At 31.2% G+C, this 22,720-nt stretch overlaps 1 protein-coding gene across 4 annotated transcripts; it reads right to left on the bottom strand.

Annotated features, from left to right (window-relative positions):
• Positions 1 to 4,593: 4,593 nt before the first annotated feature.
• LOC101208552 (protein WVD2-like 7) lies at positions 4,594 to 9,542 on the bottom strand. 4 transcript variants are annotated; one of them, XM_011656801.2, is made up of 10 exons: positions 9,382 to 9,542; positions 9,179 to 9,262; positions 8,987 to 9,071; positions 7,750 to 8,379; positions 7,373 to 7,570; positions 7,183 to 7,226; positions 7,010 to 7,099; positions 6,824 to 6,917; positions 6,429 to 6,536; positions 4,594 to 5,282 (listed from the first exon to the last, which is right to left on the bottom strand). In XM_011656801.2, the coding sequence occupies exons 3-10, from the start codon at positions 9,026 to 9,028 to the stop codon at positions 4,851 to 4,853; spliced, it is 1,638 nt and encodes a 545-aa protein (XP_011655103.1). In that variant the 5' UTR covers positions 9,029 to 9,071; positions 9,179 to 9,262; positions 9,382 to 9,542; the 3' UTR covers positions 4,594 to 4,850. The 4 variants fall into 4 exon arrangements, with proteins under 4 accessions (XP_011655103.1, XP_011655102.1, XP_031741798.1 ...); XM_011656800.2 differs by having other exon boundaries at positions 8,987 to 9,068; XM_031885938.1 differs by having other exon boundaries at positions 9,179 to 9,308; positions 9,382 to 9,537.
• Positions 9,543 to 22,720: the final 13,178 nt, after the last annotated feature.

The following is a 22,720-nucleotide window of genomic DNA, read 5'->3' as shown; positions in this document are numbered from 1 at the left end:
TCATATTTTTCTTCAACTCGTGCGTGAAAGAACGTTATCAAATCCTTCACAACTTTCAAACCCTTCAAGTATTCCAACGTTTAGCGAAAAGAGATCCACCGGAAAAAGATTCTTCAAACCCGAAACAATTCCAGCTTTGTCCTCTACAAAAAGAATTTCAACTTCGTCCCCTACCGAAACAATTTCAGCTTTCAATTTCGTCGTCTTCAAACTCTTCATACATTTGGCGCAAGACAGGAAAGTATTCATGTTTTCTTCTTGCTGAGGAGCTTCTTCATCAAAACGTTTCCAACTTCGTCCTCTTTAGAATAAAGGTTTGGTTTCTTCATTCTTCTTTTGGTCGTTTGAGTTCATGATGCTTGGTGAGATTGATGCTTGATAACACTTCTAAAAAATAGCATTTAGAATAATAAAAGCAAATAACATCAATAATGATATTTCAAGATACTATAAAAAAAATACATATTTTCGAAATATTTTTTAAAGATAGATATAAATATCATACATTTTAAAATAATAAACATATTTTGCATATACATTTTAATATATATATATATTTAAATAGATATAACTACCATCAAAATATACATCATAAAGTTAAAAAAAATATATATTAATGGACATATTCTACCTACCAAATCTGCACTCAATTTTTGAAATCTAATCTAAAATAGATCTTATGAATTTACTTAACAATATAATTTCATATTGTTATTAAAAAAATATATATTATGTATTATTTAATTATAAATTACCAAAATTGTTAATAAATGGTTTATGATATAACAAATCGAGAATATTTGCCATATTATTATAGAGGGAAGTTGTTGCAATATCGTCGAGAAACAAAATCCCAAATTTAGTTAGAATTTACTAAAGTTGAAGGTTATTTGAAAAATACACCGTTTTTCTCAAATACGCGATATCATGTCTCATGTTGATTCATTAAAATACATTGTAATTTGAATCTACAAATTATCTTATACAATGAGGAACAAAGTTGGGAATAATATAAATAAACCATGCCTATGACAAGTCATTCTCGAAACTACATCATATTTTTCACTATACGAACTACACTTAGTCATGAGCATATTCTAACTTATTCCAGATAATGATGATGTATTTAACAGTGATAAATTCCAACACATTGCTTAGGTATCAACATATAATCTTCTCGTTCAAAATAATCAATATGTTAGATTTACAATAATTGAACGCACAAATACAAAAAAGACAAATACTTGGTAAGACAACTACGATTACAAATTATGCATAATGTATCTAGCTTGACTCTAAATGATAATATATGACATGAATTTCCGATTATGACCAACCTGAATGTATGTAATTTAAAAAGAACGATACTTGATGAATTTAATACGAATAACCTACAATAGAGTATAGCTGCAAAGTCAATCTACTATAGCTGCAAAGTCAATCTACTTAGGTGATTATAAAATATATGAAATATTTTTTGTTTCCATACAACCAAGCAAATCCAATAATAACAAAGAACACAACGAAGAATTAACAATTTCAAAACAAAATCCACTACTTAAAAATGATAGCTAATAACTAAGGAAAATGCTAAAACGGAATCTTTACGTTGTTTAGGTTCTTTACAAGACCTACAATTGTGACCTTTTTAACCACACATGTTGTAACGAACAATAGTATTTTTCTCTAAAAATGAAGTAGACCTCTTTTTTAGGCCTCCCAGTTGGATGTTTAATCTGGGGTGGAAAGAGTCCATCGTTGCCACCAACTTGGTACATATTCCTAATTTGATCTCTACACTAACAATAGGACGTGTTCCCTTTTTGTACAAGTTTATCAAATTTGAAACATAGTATAACTTATCAGTGCACATATGCATATGAAGATTCCCTACAAACAGTAAAATAAAAAATAAGATGTTAAGATTGACTGGAGTACACATAAATTACAGTGTGTTTCTATGTACTGACCAATTGTAATTTTTTCAAAAAAAGGAATTACAGTGTATTTGTAATTCTACCTAGGTTGTTTCGTATTAGTGCCTCAGAGAATGCTGATAACATGGCATATGAGGCCTCCATAGTACCCCTAATGGAATTCAAACGTGACACATGGATACACTTGAATTGTTGCAGTCATCCCAATAAACAGTCAAACGAGACACGAAAAGATTTGAAGATGGAAAGTCTACCTTGAATACATTCTACAAATCCTTGAAACAAAGATGAAAATAGAATATATACCTCAACAACACGATAATCGAGATACCAAAAATATTCAATTTATCTACCATCCAAAACAGCCTTTACTCGTTGTAAGGCCATAACAAAAGCTTGTTTGTTATAATTCTACTATTGTCTTCAAAAACTAATGCTAAAGAATGTACTATAAAAATTGTAATTAATCGACAAAATATGTTAAACACTATTGTCTTCGAAAACTAATGCTAAAGGATATACGGTAAAGATTGTAATTAATCGACAAAAAATGTTAATTAAGCAAATAACATAAAGTTTACCAAATTTTAAAAATACACACTTTTGGAATTTATAGTTTCAAAAGCAAATAGCATAAATACTAATATTTCAAAATAATATAAAAATGCACATTTTTGGAATATTTTTCAAAAATAGATATAAATAACATACATTTTAAAATTTTAAATTTTAAAATAATAAACATATTATGCACATTGATTTTAATATATATATATAAAAATATAAGTATATAACTGCCACCAAAATAAAATTATTTTTAAATAAAAGGGAATACAAAATATTAATAAAGGTTGAATATAAGAAATCTAATCTAAAATATAATTTTAAATTGTTATTAAAAATATATATTATGTATTATTTAATTATAATTACCGTTATTGTTTTAAATGGTTTAAAAAATAACAAATGGAGAATCTTGTAGGAAGTTGTTGCAATCTCAACCAAATTCCAGATTTAGTTAGGACTTACTAAATTAAAGGTTGTTCGTAAAAAATGTACTTTGAATCTATGAATTATCCTATAACCAAGAGTAGATTCGAGATTAATATAATTAAATAAATGGACGCATTAAGCAAATAACATAAAGTTTACCAAAAAAAAAAAACCATACATTTATCTTGGATCAATCGACCCAATCCACAATCTTAAATTGTGGACCCAATTGGTAACTTAAAAAAAAAATTGAAGATACTAAATTTAATTAAGATTTATTGAAAGTATATAAACTAAATTTAAACATTTTTTTAAACTGAACCAACCTCAAAATACAACCTACAAGGTTGAAAATATATTTATAAAAACTAAGTTTTAAAGTGCATGGGGGCGTGAACATATTTTTGCGTTCAATTACAAAGTGTAATATGACAAATTTTTAAAATTTCTATAATCTTTAGGATTGAAGGATGGGTGAAGATGAGTTGTTGTAATGCATGATTACTCAATTTAAATTGTTCCAGATTTTACTTTGGTAAGAGAAGGAACAATAAATATTAATTTTGTTTTAGTCGATTATTGAAATGGTGAACAACATACATGGTTCCCCATTCTTGTGTTTTGTTATTGGATTTGTGTTCTTTCTTTTCTTGGCTTTGTTTGTGTAATGTTTTGAGTTTGTAGGTGCTCTTCAAGGCTATTGTTCTTATCTTGTGCGTTTTTTCCTTTGTATTTTGACTTCAAGTTGTGAGCTCCTCTTCCTACTGTTACTTTAATGTATATGCTTTCAACAAAATGTTTCTTTTATATATATATATTAACAATAAGATACTTTTTACACAAGAAAATCTCAACTACTTGTATTTCTCAAGAGTACACAGCTCTTGAAATGTCACATATAAACATTGCCTCAAAATCTTATATGATTCAAATAATCACTGCTACAATTTTGCTCTTCCCACCTAAAAATGTCGGCAAACAAGACTTGAACCCACCTTAGATTTGTGCTAATTGACATCTTCATGATCTTGATTTCCTCATCAATGAGGATTGTACTAACAATTGTAACATTGATATCCAATTTAAAAATATACATAGGTGTCGATTGAATTAAGCTCATATTTTACTAATTTTACAAATTTTAAAAACCCTAAATTACAAAATTTTAATTCAATTTATTTTTTATAAAGTCACTTCTTTCCATCTAACTATAATGTATAAATAGTTAATAATTGAAAAAATAATAAAGTTCGTGTTTTCTAAGCCCATTAGCGGGAGTCCAAATTTCTTGTTTCTCATAATATTTTCTAAGCCCATTAGGGTTTAGTTGAAATATAACTTAATTATGTAAAAAATAAAAATGTGTATAGAATTCATTAAAATATAAAAAATTAATTATAAAACATTGACATTATCAAATATACATCAATCCTATTTAAAAATAAGCAAAACTGTTAGAAAAATAACAAGAAACTAAACAAAAAAAAATTAATTATCAAACAAATTTCAATTTTTGTTTTTTTCTTTCAAGAAACCGTAAACGAGAATAGTTATCAATTTGTTGTCGTAAAAGAATAATAAACAAATAACAAGAAAGAGAAAGACGTTATCAAAAAAGTCCTAAAGGAACTACCAGGAAACAAAGAAAAATAAATAAATAATGTGAGAAATGAAATGAAGCCCTGCGTAACAGTACATAGTTTAGCAATTATGGATTCATAGTTTTTCAAAATAGAGAGAGAATTAGTCACAATCTGTTGTTTATTCCTGCCCAACCTTAACGTACGTACATGATGACTTTCAATTTTACATTACAATGCACCATAATAGCAATCACGACAATTATATGGCAAATATAGAACCTGAACAATATGAATGAACATTCTTACTCCCTCTGAACCTGAACAAATCACGATCCATTTACGACGTAACACCGACAGCAAATCGTCCCGTTCCAGAGCCACCAACACCCCTTGATCTCCCCATCAAATTCATGCTTCTCTGCGTCCCAACTTTCTGCCTCCCCTCGCTTCCTTGTTTGGACGTCGCCTTATAATTCTCCGAAATGCGGGATTTCTGCACACTGGGTTCTTTCTCCTTTCCTCCGTCTTTCCTTCTCCTGTTTTCCGATTCTAATACGGCATCTTGGCGACGCTCTTTGTTGGCTGATGAACTCAAAGAACCATCACTTGCTTCAACATGCACGGCTGCTTGATGGCTGATGTTTTTTGAAGTATTTTGTGCTTCACTCACAGTGGAAACAATGTCTTTTCGTAACTGTGAGTGAGAGGAGGATGCCACAGCTGTGGACTTCCTTGAACTGTTTCTTACTTTGGCACCACTAAACACAGCCTGAAATGTACCATGAACCTAAACAAAGTAAATTCTATTGCTTAAAGGAACAATGTTATACAATAGTGTGTAGCCCAATCATCTTTTGATAAAAAGTACTAGTAGTCAAGGTATCTAAGACTAAAACTAATTTTCTTTTCAGTTGTTTTCTTTGTTTGTTCTTTTTTTATAGACAAACTGCTGCTTAGAATTCAGGTAGAAGGAATGTCGAATTGTTCTGCCTTATTAATCACTTTCGATTATTCTATTTTATGTTAGTTAGAAGCCTTCGAAAGCAACATAACATGCACTTTCAGAAATTCTATCAAATTCAACTCTACTCCTGACTACATTGAAGAAGTATAGATTGTGAAGGCTGTTTCCATTTAACTAGAATGCATGCACTATATCAGAAAGGAAATTTTAAGCTTCTTCACTTAAGTGCAACAAATGTGATCCAAAATTTAGGTCCCTTTGATCACTGCCTTGTTTTTAGTTTTCTGTGTATGAAAATGATGCTCTTTCCTCAGATTTTTTCGTCAACTTATCTCCTTTAAAACCACATGTTTGAATTTTAGGTCAAATTTCAAAACCAAGATCAATTTATAAAACATAGTTTTAGCTTGGTTTTTCAAAATGTAAGAAGGAAACACTGAATTCAAATACTCTTTTCTTAGTCTCTGGTAACTTCAAGCAATCCATAAGAAAACCAATTCAATATTAACTGTCAAATGTCATGTTAATAACCTACAACATCAACACTGCATATAGTTCTCACTTATTAGGGAGTCCAACTAAAATTATTCTTTTGTTTTTTTATGCAAGACTGGAGTAAAAAATTATTGAAAAGAGAGACAACGAGTTCACACCAATTTATGTGGAAACCCGAGTACCGGGAGAAAAACCACGATTGTTTGTGTTGTTATTATTTTCTAATGAATAAAGCAATAGGTACAAGGGAGAATAAATAGGGTACACAATGGAATAAAAAAGGAAAAGATTTAGGAAAATAAGGAATACATTCCCATAATCTTTCCATAATTATTCTAGGATTCTAACAAGGAAAAAGCCTAGAAAAAAGGAAAGAATTCCAACAAAAATGTGTAAAACAAAAAGGAAATCTAGAATTTTCAGTCAAGAGAATAAATGGGAAGGCAGCTCTTTTACCTTCTTCCCATCTGACTCTGGTCGAACAGCACCATAAGAAGACGGTATCGCTTTTGATCTGATGTCAACATTTTTCTGTAATTTCTTCATTTCAGAGTCGTGCTTGCCCTGAGATAACAACAGACAACCTATGTGATTATGCTTTTCAAATAAGAATATAGAAAATTACCCTTTCCTTGGCATAGGTAATGCCATGCTGCCATCTCTCTCTCTATCTATCTTCTATTGGCTCTCAAATCTTTTTCTCATGTTTCTTAATTCGCTTTCAAATCTGTCAGCTTCTGTAATATACAACTACTACTACAACTTTAAATGAAAGTTGAATTGCAGTAGGCCATCTATATTCGAGTCCATATGAATATGTATTGCTCTATAATAACACAGATCGCACTTGCCTGATTTCTCCTTTCTGCCAAGCTCCTGCTTCTATTGGAAAGTGAACTGTTTTTCCCTGTATCTTGCACGACCGGGTTGACAGTCCGACTTTGCCTGCATTCGTATTAAATTTAAAATACATGAGAGTTGACATCAATGTAAAAGTCAAAAAGAAGAGAACGTCTCTTGAGATAGGGCACCGGAACCTGGTGGTTGTCTTTAAATATGATCTAGACTCAAGCTTCGATGAAGGAGAATATGATACTCCACAAGTTTGTCCCTTCTCTCCACTATATCTGACAGAAATCAATTCACAGTCTCAACTCATCAAACATGCCAAACTTTAAAAAATCACTAAAGCAAGAAAGAGCGTGTATACCTTCTATTTTCCAGAAGAGGTCTTCCCTTGAGAACTTTAGAATCCTAGAAAAAATTGAGTTAAAGAAAGAAAGAGATTAACTATACTCAATTGAGACCTTAGTGAATTCAAGAAATATTTATTTCACATTATGAATATAAAGGCACAAATCAGAATTCCAAGTCGCATACACCAATAAGCCACAGATTACCTCAACTTTAGGTGTTCGACGGACAGGGTTTGCACGAGCAATGGCAGTTTTTGATGGATGAGCTTCGGTGCAAGTTGTTTGTGAAAGCTCACCTTTGCTTTTATTAGATTTCAGAATCCCACTCGAAACATTTCTTCGACTTTGAGGAATATTAGCCTGGGAGCTGGAAGAGACCTTTGTTTCCCTTCTAGATATCATCTAAAGTTTGGGGGATAGGCGGAGCAGAGGAGCAAGTAAGTAACAAAAGAAATGGCATTTATGGTAAGGATTTGCATAGCAGATTGATGCTTGCCTAACTAGAAAAATAGATATGTGTATTGAACGATAACAAAGAAGAGTTGAACAAATGTGGAGAAGATTAGAGAGAAGAACTGCACCTTGGGAGTGAGAGTTTGCTGACTTCCTGAACAGTTTTTGCCTGCTTTCTTCGCTAGTTCAGTTTTGGGGGCTGCCTCCATGGATTCAGACTGCATATTCGCACTCATTCCATAACTCTTGGGATCTGGCCTTAATTCGACCTCTGGTTTATGAATTACCAAAGCTGAGAACTTGCTCTCCGCAGTGTCACTTTGTTGATTTACTTTAGCATTAGCACTGCTCAAAGAATTTTCAAATTTCGGATTAGGAGCAGAAATTCCATGTTTTGGCATTTCTTCACATTCTGTTACCAAATGGTCCCCATGGTCTTGTGAACTGACAGAGCTATCATCAAAATGGCCATCATGATTTTCCATGTTTATAATCTCAACGTCTGCCTCTTGATTCACTTGCTCTGATGCATCGTTCTCAATAGTGTGGGACTCCATTGAATTCTGACCAAGCAATCCTCCTTTTTTCTTGAAATGAGCCTCAAAGTAAGCCTTCTTCTCATTAACTGAACCCGGTTTTGAGAATTTCTCTACCTCTTCTAGATAACGATTATGAGAGAATGATGACCTCCTTTCCCAAGATAAAGATTCTTTTTCAAACCTTCCAAATGATATGGAGTCTGAAATTGTAGACTCTACCTGATCAATTCCAAACAACTGGGGATTAGAGAAAAATCACTGATCCCTAAAAAACCTGGAGAAAATACGGGATCTGTACAGATCATACCTTAACAGCTTAAACGTCAGCTCATAGTACACAGCGCGTTAATTAACAATGGATTTATGAACTACACGGTTAATGATTATAAGTTCATAACTACAATATCATCTGCCTGTTCAGCATAAAACGTTTGTTCCTAACAGTTCTCCTATTGAATATCTCATTACAATTAGTTGCAATAAGTATCAAGTTCTACAAATATAAGGATAACGCAATAAAATCAATTTAACATAGCAGTAAACCAACAAAGCAGAATGTTCTCCCATTCTTTTGAGAAGAGATTGACGAAAACAGAATAGAACAGGAGAAATCTAAATATCGTTAACGATGGACAAACCAACAGCAAAGTCCATCTCAACAGCAAGTACTATAGCGCATCCACTTCGTAAATAATAAATTTGCGGATTTAAGTTGAGAAATGAAACACTTAATTGGAGTTCAAAATTTCGAAATCATTAACAAAAAAGAAAACAATAAACAATAAAGTAAGCCACAAGGAAAGGCAAAAAAAAGCGGAAGCAGTACCTGAAAATTAAAGGAAAAGGGCTGTTCGATATCTCCAGCCATGATTAGCTCAATCAAGCATGAGAAAGCAGTAAAACAACAACTGCTGAAATAAAAAAGAGAAGAGAAGTTAGAAAAATCAGATTAGAGAAGTAGAAAGAAGACGATGGAGTAGAGATATTTGGTACAGAGTTGGATCATGAACAAAAATACCTTATTATTAAGCCAGAAAACCGAAACAGTCACATTCACATTAGGATTTACAGCAGCATTTGGTTAGACGAGAAGACGCAGAAGCTGTAGAGATTGATGAATAAATGTCTGGATTTGGCAAAGGCTATAGCTGTTCTTTCGAAATTTCAGAAGGATGAAACAGTATGAATTGAGTGAAATGAAAGTTGAGAAAGATCACTAACTTGCAAGAAATTTCATGGAATCTTGAAGCAAACGTGTGAAGAGCGAAAGCACAAATCTCTCTCTCTCTCTCTCCCTCCCCCTCTCCCTCTCTCTCTTCCAGAGGCAGAGTTCACTGTGTCTTAAATGCAGCTTTTTGATCTTTGTTCTTGAAGTTTGTAAAACGGAACAATAATGTGCTCTTCTATTTTTTTCTTTATTTTATTTTTATCTTCTTTGGATCTATGAATCTTCTTTTCTTTCCTTTTTCTTTTATATTTTTAAATATAATCACAAAATTAAAACTATTTATATTATGAAAACTTTATTTTTTCAATTATTGGTTATCGATTACTTTTTTCTTAAAAATACCAACATTCTTCAAAATACCAAAATAAATTAAAATATTTACAATTTATTGAACAGACTTCTATCACCACTATCTCTTAATGTCGCTATTAGAAGCATAGTATCTATCAATAACAGGCATTTAGTATATATATATACGAGTAATCATAAAAAATAATAAATTTAACGAAATATTTAAAACTTTATAACATAAAATAATAGAAATTTTGTGCATACATAATTTAATTATTTTAAAACAAGTAATTAAGAAAAATATATGAATAGGAAACCTCTCAAGCTCATTAAAAGGGTTGAAAGTGATGTTCTTCTAAACTCTAGCATTCTATTTTTCTTTTTTCATTGAAAGTCTATATTAAAAAGTTAATGTTTTGTCATTTTTGTATTTTAAATTAAATCCTTTTCCTAATTTAAGTTCTATACAGTTGTGGAAACTTGAGGTTGGAATGTTTAGAAGTCATTTTTCACTTTATTTTATTTTTAAAATATATTTTTATACATTTGAAATCAATTATAAAAATAAAATTTAAATCCTAAATTTGTTTTGTTTTATTAAAAACATATTTGGAAGTAAATTTGGACCTTACAATTTCGAACTTACACCTAACCAACAAACAATAGATTTTATATACTATTAATACATTTGTATGATAATTGAACTATATATACACATGGGATTAGACAAGGAGTTATGAGTTAAAAAGTTGAAATTTTTTATTAGCTATAATTAATATAATTTTTTCTTTGGATCTGGAGAGGTTAAAGTTAAATTATTTTTGTTTTCTCTGGAAAAGCGAAGATGCTAAAAAAGAGTAAAATAATTTAAATTCCAAAACATCTTAATTAATTAAATAAATAGTTAATTAATTCATTAATTAATTAATAGTTGTTTATATATATATATATATATAGTTAGTGTGAAGCGAAGAATAAGATGTGCAGCAGGTTTTTTGGCTTTTTGTCTTTCCCTATTAACTTGTGTTTAAAGTGGGACTCACGAGCTCCTAATCTTCTTCTCACAATCGAATTCACATTTTCACATTTTCAAACCTTATATCAAACTCTACATTGTACTACATGTGTCCAGAGTTAACATTAAATTTCTAAACTTTAATCGATTAATTTCATATGGGTAGTAAATAGTAGACTTCTATATAGCAAATATAGCAAAGTTAATCAAATGTATACTTTTATTGAGTAGGTTTTGTAAATGTTGGTAATAAGTAGATAACAAAATAGAAAAAAAATTATGGGTAGAAATCTTGTTTATATATCTAGTTTTCAGAATTTAAAATTATAAATTCAAATGGTTAGGAAAAATTAAACTTTAATTTTATGAAAGTTGGTTGACTCGTTAGCCTTTGTGGAATAAATAGTAAGTTTGGACACAAAGGACAGGGAATGATAATTTGAACGCTACCAATACAATTACTTAAGCCATACTCTGGAATGGTAACACCAACCCTTTGTAGTCACTTTTTACTACATAATGAATGATGGATTCTTCTTCAATTTTTTTCTTTCTATTTTTATTAATTGTAGATTGATGAAAGTCCAATAACGTATTGAAAAGATTTATTTAAAAAAATTGATATTAGGAATTTGGAATCCTAAATTGAAGATTTTGTTTTGATTAAGGGGATGATTTATGAGGATGGGGTCAAAGGGGGCGATGGAGGGTTTGGTGAAAAGTGATTATTATAATTAATTTGGGGTGTTGTAAAAGTTTTGTTGTTATGTGATGATTGAAAGGGGTTTGGGAAAATGAAGCAATGATGGAAGATGAGAAAGAATGAAAAGTTGAAATGAGTGAGTGAAGAAGAAGACTCAACAATGTTACCATAGGAAGTTGTAATAATGCTATGATGCAATGCATGAAATGAATATCTGTCCTTTATAAGAAGACAATTACAAAAGAAGACAACAAATTAATCATCATCCCACCACGTGCTCCGTCCGTGCCTTCCTTCCTCCTTCTTCCTTCCCATTTCCCAATATTTGGCGGGCCGCCCACGCTCCTCCTCCTCCTCCTCCCGCCATATTCTTTTTATCAATTGTTTTTTATTTAATTCAACTTAAATTTTCGTAAATATAACCAAACATTCAAATATTGACATCTTTTAAAAAGCAATAGAATAAAGCGATAAAATATTTAAACGGTATAAAATAATTTTGAAAACGAAAAAAAGTTCACAAACTAATAATAAAAAATACCAAAAATACTAGTGATTAATTAGCATCCAACACACGTAGTATATTTGAAAAACAATTTGTTATTTTTTTCTATATAGATGATCTTTTATATTTGACACACGATCGTTTAAGTTTGGGTAGCTTAAATGTAGACGATTTTTTTGGTACGCGATAGTTTACATTTGACATACGATTGTTTAGATTTGATTGTTTAAATTAATGTAGCCAAATTTCAACGATTTTTTTCACGATCTTAAAAAACTAAATAACAGTTTGAAAAAAATAACACGATCTTGAACCAAATAATAGTTTAGAAAAAATATAAAAAATTGTCGAAGAAAGAAAAATACAATAGAAAGGGGGGAAAAGTTATAGAAGAAGAGAAACAGACGATGATAAGGAAAGGATATCAGAATACGAAAAGGAAGGGCAAATGAAAATATTTAAAAATTTGCAGAATAAGAGAAAAAGACGATAGAAAGAGAAAATATCTTAGAAGAGGAAAAGAAAAAGGATAGTAGAAGAGAAGAGAAGAAAGACGACGATAAGGGAGAGAAAACATGGATTTTTAAAAAAAAATATGGTAAATTACATGAGTTTTTTTCATTTCGTGACACTTGTCGTAAATATTCTGCCTGTTTGTTTTATTTATGAAAATTAATCTAAAATATTTATGGCACGTGAAATTTTTTTTCAAAAATAAACCATGAAGTTGATAAAAATTTCATAAATTTTAGATTTGTCATTGATATATACTGCGTACAATTCTTTATTTACCTTTTTTCTTGTTTGCGATTTATTAATCTTCTCTTCCAGATTTCTTTGGCTCGTCTTCCAGACTTTCTTTATTTTATTTTTATTCATCTTCTTTTTCTTTCTTTCTTTCTTCATCTTCTCTTTCTTTCTTATCACTCATCTTTCAAAATATCAGGATCGTTTAAATGTCATTTTGAACCATTTTTTCCATATCATTGAAAAGAACTACACGATCGTGTATAATTTGCTACATGGTCGTGCACAATTTTCTACACGATCAAATATCATGATCGTTTAGAAGAAGAATTATACACGCAAGTGTGGCTGGTGTTGATAATTCCTACACGATCGTGTATTATGATCATTTAAAAGAAGAATTACACGCACTTATGGCTAATTAATCGCGTATTGACTGAAACATTTTTTTATATTTTTTATTGTGAGTTTGTGGCTTTTTTTTCATATTTAAAATTGTTCTATACTATATATATATATATATATATATATATATATATATATATATATATATATATATATATATATATATATATATTTTTTTTTTTTTCCGTTTTTATGATTTTAAAAACCCCATTTTTAATTATTAAAATTATGTTTATCAATTTCAACGTAATGTGAAATACAATGTGATGTGAATGTTGCCTTTAAAGAAGTATAATTTAATATCAAAATTAATTTTAATTTTTGAGTGATTGATTGTATGTTGTACGATAATTTTACAATTCAAACATTTTTTTCGAATTTTAAAATCACTCACAAATATACGTTTAAAATTTAAAATCTTTACGTTTCTAAAATCTTTACGTTAGAAGAAACGTTAGTATCTCAATTATACAAAAATATTAATGACAAATATTAATAAAATGTTGATATTGATAGAAATTATTGTTGTTGGAGAAATTTACAACAAAACAAGAGCAAAAATTCATTCAAAATTTTATTGAAAATAAACAATCGTAAACTGAAATGGTGAAATTATATGCTAAAATTTTAAACTTTCATTTTTTTTCTTAGTCTATTCCATCCATAATTTTAAACTTTAATTATTAATTTTATGTTTAATAATTTCTCAAATTTATATTCTAGTTTTTGCAAAAATAGCAAAAAAAAAAAAAAAAAAATTATAATAATAAAGCTTATGTAATAACCTTTGTAAAAGTATGAAATCAAATTTTTAGATCTAAGGGTTGAATTCAATTTTAAAATTTTAAAATATGTATAAACTTATAATTGGATTTAACGAAGTTATACATTTATTAGTCATTGAATTTTTAAGTTTGGGTTTTATAAATTCATAATTTGAAAAAACAAATGTCATTCTTCAACATTCAATTTTATATATAGAATTAAAAACTTAAAATTGTGTAAACAACTTTAGATGGATTGATTAGGATACATTACCAACTCTATTGAATTTGGATCATCATGAGATGTGGATGTGTGGTGTCCTTGAGTAACTGCTATTTAAGAACCATCATCTACTTCAATGGATTATCTATAAACTTGAGTGCATTTATTGCACACTTTCCTCAAAGTAATATTTACATTGTACTTCCAACTTCACTCATTCACCTTGGTACTATACTTGCAATATCATTTTTTTTTTTTACCATTGGAATTTTTATCATAAAACTTGTAGTTTGTAATTTAAAATTATATTCTATTTAATAAAATTGTTATTGATGAATTATTAGTGGATTTGAGTACTATAATCTTGAATCCAATAAATTAAAGTTCCGAGGTTATCTTGAGTAAACTTAAACTTTATGTAAAAACATAAACGTTAATCAAGTTTGAGTATATAGTCTAAACGGTCTATAGTATATGAACAAGGTTCGGCGCCTTATTCTCTAAACACTGTGGATGTAACTCACTTTGTAGTTAATACAAATGGTATGATCCTGAATCATTCATGTGTTGAAATGAAAGTGGAGGCATCCTATGTAAATAGTTTACATAATACTGGAACAATAAAATAGTCACTTTTATGTTATAACACTGTTGATTGTATAAAATTGACTATTTCGATTATTGATGACCTAGGTAACTTAATCTTAATTTTAATCATAAGCTAACTATAAACTCCTGTTCACACGGACTTATCCTTAGTTCTGCATAGGTGAGGGTAACTCAGTGACGCTGATCCAATAAACCTCCAATTTTAAAGTTAAGACCGAATGGATAGTTGAAAACATAGGGTGCAAGACGAAATTCACACCTAGTTATTATAAGCTAAGGTTAATAGGCAGGTTGTTCCCTGGTTAATAGATAGATTGTTTCCTTAAGACTAAATCTAGGTCTTAAAAAAGAGGCTTCACCCTCTCATTAGCTCAAGAAGGATTCGATTTGTAGGTTGGACCTTAAACCAATTGTTCAATAGTGGATCAGTGGAACTTAAGGAGCAGGATGTAATCTCCAAGGTAAAATAGTATTTTGACCTAGCCAAGAATACGAACAATCTGTGAAGGATTAACTTACTTATCATGGTTATATCAGATGGACATAGATATATCTATAGTGAGGGGATTACAACTACCACTACAAGAAAATATGTATTTTTTTATGCACAACACATATATCGAAATAAGTGACGTTGGGAAAAAAGCTTATTCCAAAACCATAGAAGCTCCGTCGAAAAATGTTGACAATTCCAACGCGACATAATGCGATGTCGGTATATAAGATAATTTAATAAAAAAATTTTAAACTTCTCCTAACGCCATGCTTAATGGCATCGGGAGAAGTTTATAATTTTTTTAATATATTTAATTTCTTCTGACATGCATAACATCGCCGAAAGAAGTTTATAATTTTTTATTATATTTAACTTCTTCCGACACCATGCATAACGACGTCGAGAGATGTCCTTTAAAATTCTAGGACCGTTAAATTCTCTCTTCTTTCTTTTCTTCTCTTTTACCCTTGTTCTGACGTCTCTCTCCCTTCTCTTTTCGTTTCTTATTTTCTTATTTTCTTTGTTCTCCTTCTCCTTCCTCTTTTTACCATTGGTTTCCTTCTTTTGATATGTCTTTCTTCACAAATCTGAGATGAAGGGAAAGAGAACACAGAACACCGCATTCTAGTGTTATGATTTATGATGTGACGTTAGCGATGCTGTTATGATTTATAACCTAATAAACCCTATCCATTTATGAAGTTTGCTTTGTTTCGGCTTCTATAATTACGACCTCTGAAGAGATGGTCGCTCTAGGACAACACGCAGGTGAATCATAGAAATTTCAAGGTGTAACCTAATGGAGGAAAACCATAGGATACATTGACACACGTCGTTCTTCCACTTACTATGAACGTTTTCCCTATTCACCTTGTTATTGATCCATACAAACACTTTTCGAGGGGAGACCACGCCCAAGGCAACACAAAGTCGAGTATGAATCTCACGTGTGAACTCTAAGGGATATGAGAGCTAAAAATTGATAATATCATATATACCATTTTTCTCCCACTAAAATGTTCTATTAATTCAGGATTTATTGTATTTAGCTAAATTCTGGCTAAATGAATCTATCTAAGTATATTCTTATTATAACTCTTATAATAAAACTTTACTCCAAATTTTCTAGGTGTATTAAACCATTTAATTTATCTAGTGGCATCTTATGCTAATAGAAATAAGGTTAATGCAACATCGATTCTGGGTCAGTTTCCAGGTAGGAGGTGTTCCGTAAACCGTCAACTTAAGTACCACTAGCCTTAGATAGAATTTTACCGGTGGAGTTCCCTTATAACCTTAAATCCTATTTACTCTTAAAGTTTCTAGGTGTATTAAACCATTTTATTTACCTAGTGACATCTTATGCTATTAGGAATAAGGTTAATTCAACGTCAATTCCAGGTCAGTTTCTAGGGAGGAGATTTTCTGTAAACCGCCAACTTTAGTACCTCAACCTTAGACAAAACTTTATCGGTGGAGTTCCCTTATAACTTTAAATCATATTTGTCCTACTTAGTTTCATTAAACTAAAATAAGACATAATTCTAATCCTATTAGAATTAACGTGATCTTAGGTCTATTTAATTTTAAAGAATTTAAAATTAAAACAATTTAATCCCAAGATCCTATGTTTGCATGCAACTCTTAAGTTGTCGATTTCTAATTATAAAATTTTACAAAAATTATAAATTAATTAATTAGTCCTATAATATGCATACTATGGTTTAATTAATTAAAATCAAATTATAATTAAATAATAAACCATGCAATATGCAAAATATTACATTAATATAACAATTATATTATACTATGGCTGTAATATGCACAATGTAAATTGATTTTCATTTTAATTAATATAACACTTATATTAAAAAAATAATACATGAAAATCAATCAAGCATACACAAGACATTAATTTAAATATAGCAAATTATATTTAACTAAATAATGTCATGCATCATGCTTATCCAATTTCATATATTTAAAATATCAACATACTTTAAATAACTTATGAAATTCAAAATCATGCATTAATACCCTATATTATAACATTTATAATATATAAAAATGCATGAACATGTTTAACTTAAGTGTGTTTGATGGGCCACGTGTAGAGTTTAAGCAAATGCATGAATAAGATTAAACTTTAAGCTTACACGTGGAAAGATATAACCAGTTGATGGTGAGCTGATAAGAGTGTAAGAGTGACTACGCTAGTTTAAGGACTATTATAAATAGGGGGCCTTAGTCATTTGTTAAGTGTTGTTATTCTGCTGACTTGAAGAGAAAAGCTCAAGTGTTGAAGTGTTGACCAAGTGTTTAGCGAGAAGACTGCATGAGAAGAGGAAGAAGGATCATTAATTTTATTAAAGTTTTGTGAGTATTTTCTCCAAAAGTTTTGCGAGTTTTTTCAATAAATGTTTTATGTTAAAAGCTTTATTATGAAGTCTTTACCAATTTGAAATGATGATTTCAAATATGAAAGTTTCCAAAAGAAGTTTATATGAAAAGTTTGTGTATTTCAGTATGTTTTATGACGTTTCAAAGCATGATTTGATTATTTTGATTTTAAGGCTATTAATGGTGTTTAAACCATTGGTTACATACTTTTGAATGAGCTAACTTTTATGTGCACATAAAGAGTGAAGGTCGCCATAAGTGAACGAGACTACATGGTGAGGAAAGGCTAGCTAATGCATTGAAAGGAGCGTATTATACTTAGCAGCCTGAGCAACAAGGACAAATATGTATACTCTCGGATGTTGATGATCTCAGTAGTCTAAATGCAAAGTTATGTGACCTAGCGTAGAGAGTGATTTGAGATCCTTGGCGAAAGGAATGTTTGGTAACTAATATGTGTTTATATGCAAGATGATGCATTTATGCGAATTGATACATTTATGTCATTGATAAAATGATATTTGTGAAAATATATTGCAAAAATGATTTCATAAAACCACACTAAGTCTTGTAGACTTATGTTTTCAAATTTCATCTTCCAGGAATCAGGCGTTAAGGCCAAGTAGAGAAAAAGGAAAAAGTTTGCTGGGTGAGAAGGCTGCCATATGTTTAAGTTTAAGATTTGGTCTTTATATTTGGCTAAGTGTTATAATTTTATGAAGTCTACTGAATGTCTTATTAACTTAATAAAAGTTTAAGTTTGGTTATCTTATTTGTGTTAACTTGTTTGTATCGCCTAGATTTCAATGGTTAAATTTAAGCTTAAGTGATTAGGCGATTAAGCAAAGTCAAGTCGCACCACGTCTTGCATGGTAAGCAAGGTTGTTGTGCAGGGCGGGGTGTGACATACTCCCTCTGATATTACATTCTCCATAAATCATGTCAGTTAATTCATCCACAAACCAAGTATCATTCACTTCTCGGCAGTTAAATGCATCTTCATATATCTATGTGGTACTCCAACCCTTGGAAGAAATTTCCACAAAGGTTCTTCTCCCTATAGACCATTTGTGACTCTGATTGAACAAGTGATACTTCTGATCGACATTCCACCTCCGGATTCATTCCCTTCCTCGGTTCTAATCTAATCTCTTGATCTTCTCAAAAGCAACCTGCAATCTTATATTCCTCCACATAAGCAGAATATCCCTCACTCACCACTACTACTACCGATCTTTACTGGATTTGACAGCTTCTCTATGATCCTCGTGTTCCTCTTAATACCTCACCAACATTATGGTGTGATAATATTTTTGCTATATCTTTGGCTCATAATCCTATTTTTCATGCTCGAACCAAACATATTGTGTAAGACTTTGATCGTGTGTCGTCAACGCGATAAAGACCCTGCGACAAGGATGCTGAGAGAAGAAATTTCTGATAGCATAATATATATTCGGCCAAAGGAGTATGCATGAGACGCTGACCCGAAGAAAGGAAGTCCGATTGGATAGGATCCTCACTGGAAAGTCATTTCGATAGGAGTATAGGATATTCTGCGAAGGAGCACGAAAAGGACAAGGAGGAGACACGAAGAGAAATGATTGTCTAAATCTTATCGGGTGAGTGTAAGTGATGTGATAAGAGTAAGTTGTGAGGAAAAGGCCTGCGTTGAGTGTGAACAGTCGGGCTTTTAATAATGCGAAAAGAAATACCCATGCCTACGGGAGTGTGGCGAGACGTAAGAGTCCTATTGACGTACATGGATAATTCAGAAAGTACGTATCTGATGTCTCTCGAGAAGATAGGAAAGAGTCCAGCGATTAAAGAGTTTGGCTTTCCAAGTAGATAAGGTGTGTGTCTTAAGGGAAAGTCAAATCGTCATTGATGTTTTGACTACGTGTCAAGTTGAGGTTGGTCTTTTTATTTAGAGAGATATTTTTTTATAAAAGGGGCAAGAGAAAGCCCAGAGTACTGAATGACAGGATGAGAAAACCGCTAGGGAGAAGAGTAGTTTAGAAGTAGAGAAGGAGGAGTTTAGGGCTAAGTATATATGTGTGAGTGATGAAACAAGATTTGGTGTTATGTCTAAGTTGTCGTTTATTACTGATTCTTTTATGTGCTTGTTTACGAATTACAAATAAATGTTGTGAATGATTGGTCCTACATCCAAACGAGTGTCCCTGTAACAAATGTTTGTGTTTGAGTACTTCTCATAGGTAGAATATTTGTGAATCTTTCATCAATAGGAGAAAGATTTAATGGTTGAGTCCTATAATTAATTAATATTGTGTTTATAAACTTGATGCGCATAAAAGATGTTATGTTGATATTTATCTGAAATATTCCTTTGTAAATGTTTATTGTATGATATTGGTAGTACTGTGATATTATGCACTTGAGAAGCTAACTTTTCTAGTTATTATTTGTAATAGTGTCATGTCAAGAAAAGATGAGACCTATTGCATGACATTGGGCGAATGCAAATCCCAAGTCTAATAAAGGTTGTAATGGATCGTTGGTTGAGTGTGAACTCCAGGTTTGAGAGAGAGTGACTATGACAAGGCACTGATGGGAATCCTAAGTAACTTGCGGACGCTAGTCGAGCGTGAATCTCAAATTTAGGCGAAAGGAGAATCCCAAACCTTAGGAATGAGTATGGATTGCAAAATTTTCTAATCGTGTAGTATTGTGGTGCTTATAGTACTAATGGTGGAATTGTTTTTTTTTTTTTTCTATGCAATGAGGTTTATGCAATATGGGTTAACCTTCTTATGATTGTTGTGCGATATGTGTTAACTATTTGCTACAACGAACTTCACGTGTTAGGAATGACTGCTTATGTTATTATGGATTTCTTGTGCTTTTCTCCAAAATGTCTTCTCAAATCCTTCACTCACAAAATTTGTTTGACTTACGTTTCAAGTGTTTTTCCTCTCCAGGTTATTAGGCGTTAAGGCAATGCAAATGTTAGTTTTAAGATTGTATTGCCAAGCTAAGGAGAGAAGATAGAGTGTTTTTGTAGTCTTACATGGCGCATTAACCGTGGAAGTTTCTATTACGCCTGAGGATTCATGGTAAGCGCATCACTCCTTAGCGCGTATGGCTCAACTTAGAAGGGAAGCGAGTGCAATACTCAGGCGGGCAAGGCCAAGCCCAAAGCTAGAGAGTTGAGTCAGAGAATGAGTAACCCTAAACGCGGTCCACTAAAAGAGGTGGTTAGGCAATTGAGGTGAGGGACTAAGGTGTGCTTTTACACCTCTAAGCACCTCACGAAAAGAGAAGTGTTTAGCGGAGTAGAGAGAAAAGGGTTACTGGTAGTTGCCCTCGAGTTAGGATGTTGATGACTCAAGGAGAAGGATAGGATGTTGATGACTCAAGGAGAAGGAGTTGAAGAAAGGGATCTCAAATTCTTAAAGACCTTGACGTGAAGAGTTGTACCTCAGTGACAAAGGGAGAACAAGGTGCATTGCTATACGATGAGATGAGCAAGCTAGACTACAAGTTGGAAAGCTAAGCTAAGTAAAGGAAGACCCAAAGTTTATGTTTAGGTCTTATTGTAAAAAAAAATTCCAAGTTCTGTTTGTACCTTATTGTAAAAGTGTTAAGTTAATAAAGAAAGAGAAGTTGTACCCATTCAACTGCATTACCTTGTGTCTGTCACATAAGAAGTTGAAAGGATTTGTTAACTAAGTATTAAGGGCTAGACTATAAGGGCTAAACTACTAAGAGTTAAAGTTGTTGTACTCCGCTAAGTGGTGTTAAGCCTTACATTTAAGTATTTGCAGAGAAGTCGTTCTACTTACTAAGCATTTGACCATATCACACGGTGTGATATGCGTGTTGAAGGCTTAAGCGGCACGCCTCCCCTGGGTCGCAAGAAAAAAACTAAGCGGTATGCCTTCATAAGTTATGATGAACACTCTTTCAAGTTTTGGTTGTAAATAATAACTCTCAATAAAATAAAGGAGCTAAGAATCCAATAAATTGAAATCAGATAGAGACATAATTAAGGTTTGTGGATCACCAACTTAAAAGAGAGAAAAAAGAAAGATATAAAGTGTATTATTGGTCAAATAAGTGAAGTTAGTATTTGGTGATAGAGGAAGGTGTAATTCAATTAGAAATAAAATGATTAATAATTAGGTGAAAAGAAAAAGGAAGGAAATCCAAGTGCCAGCAGGCAAGTACATTATTTGAAAGTAAACAGAAAGTGGGAAAAATCCAAATAAACCAAATGGAGTTGCCAACATCTTTTGGTTGCCCAAGACCAAGACTTCCCTTGCCCCTCATTTCTTTCTCCTTTTTCTTTAAATGTGATGAGGAAGAATGCGTTTATGTGTTGGGAGCCCACTCACGTGGCTTTGCTTGCTTGGTGATATGTATGAGTATGTGGCCTCCCTAAATCCATACTTATTTACACTTCCTTCATCTTCAAATAACAACAATCATCTTTTCGTTTACTTCCTCTTTAATTTCCCTTTTTACTTCAATTAGCTCCTAATTTATATCTCTAATTATATATTACTTCTTCCTTTCTTTTTAATTCCTCCTTACAATTTTATGCTTACCAAATGTAATAAATAAACACTTAATTATTTTAAATTTATGTGGGTTTGGGTGCGCTTTGGCCCAGTTTTCTGGTGGGCTTTTGGCCTATTGTCTTTCTTGAGCCCAAATTTGTACCATGAGCTTAAATTGGGTAACGCCTAAGAGTCATTGCTCGACCAAATTCATTTATAATTTTAAAGATGGACTCATAGCTGAAATTTTTCATTCAACATGTATCCACTGCACTCTTCAAATTCTACCAATTAAATTTCTTTAAAAATCTCTCGTGAACTAACACATTTTCAAAATTTCTAAAACAAACCAAAATATTTATAAAATATATCAAAATTTAATATATATGTTTATCTAGAATCCAATATTTTGCTATATTTTGTAGATATTTTTAAGAGTTTTGTCATTTACCATAATTTTCTATATCTATAGCTTTACTAGTGAATTTTCTGGACAAAATAATATATATATCAATTTAAGATTTTGTTAATAAAAGACATGTTAATTTAAGTTTAATTTGAATATGCTTTTTAAAACATAATAATTTAAATAGAAAATTATAGTAAAATTCATTAAATTAAACACTTATTAGTTAATTTAAAGTTTTTGTA

This window comes from Cucumis sativus, chromosome 5 (genome assembly GCF_000004075.3).
Source record: "Cucumis sativus cultivar 9930 chromosome 5, Cucumber_9930_V3, whole genome shotgun sequence".
In the NCBI taxonomy this organism is placed as follows: Eukaryota; Viridiplantae; Streptophyta; class Magnoliopsida; order Cucurbitales; family Cucurbitaceae; genus Cucumis; species Cucumis sativus.
Note: the sequence above shows the minus strand (reverse complement) of the source record. Positions and strands in the feature narration are given on the sequence as shown.

What these genes read in the sequence shown, in the direction of transcription:
- LOC101208552 (XM_011656801.2), bottom strand. Translation starts at nt 9,028, where the DNA reads ATGGCTGGAGATATCGAACAGCCCTTTTCCTTTAATTTTCAG. An exon ending in GTCGAACACCTAAAGTTGAG is followed by an intron (nt 7,227 to 7,372) that starts GTAATCTGTGGC and finishes AATTTTTTCTAG; the next exon opens with GATTCTAAAGTTCTCAAGGG. An exon ending in TGGCAGAAAGGAGAAATCAG is followed by an intron (nt 6,537 to 6,823) that starts GCAAGTGCGATC and finishes TTGTTATCTCAG; the next exon opens with GGCAAGCACGACTCTGAAAT.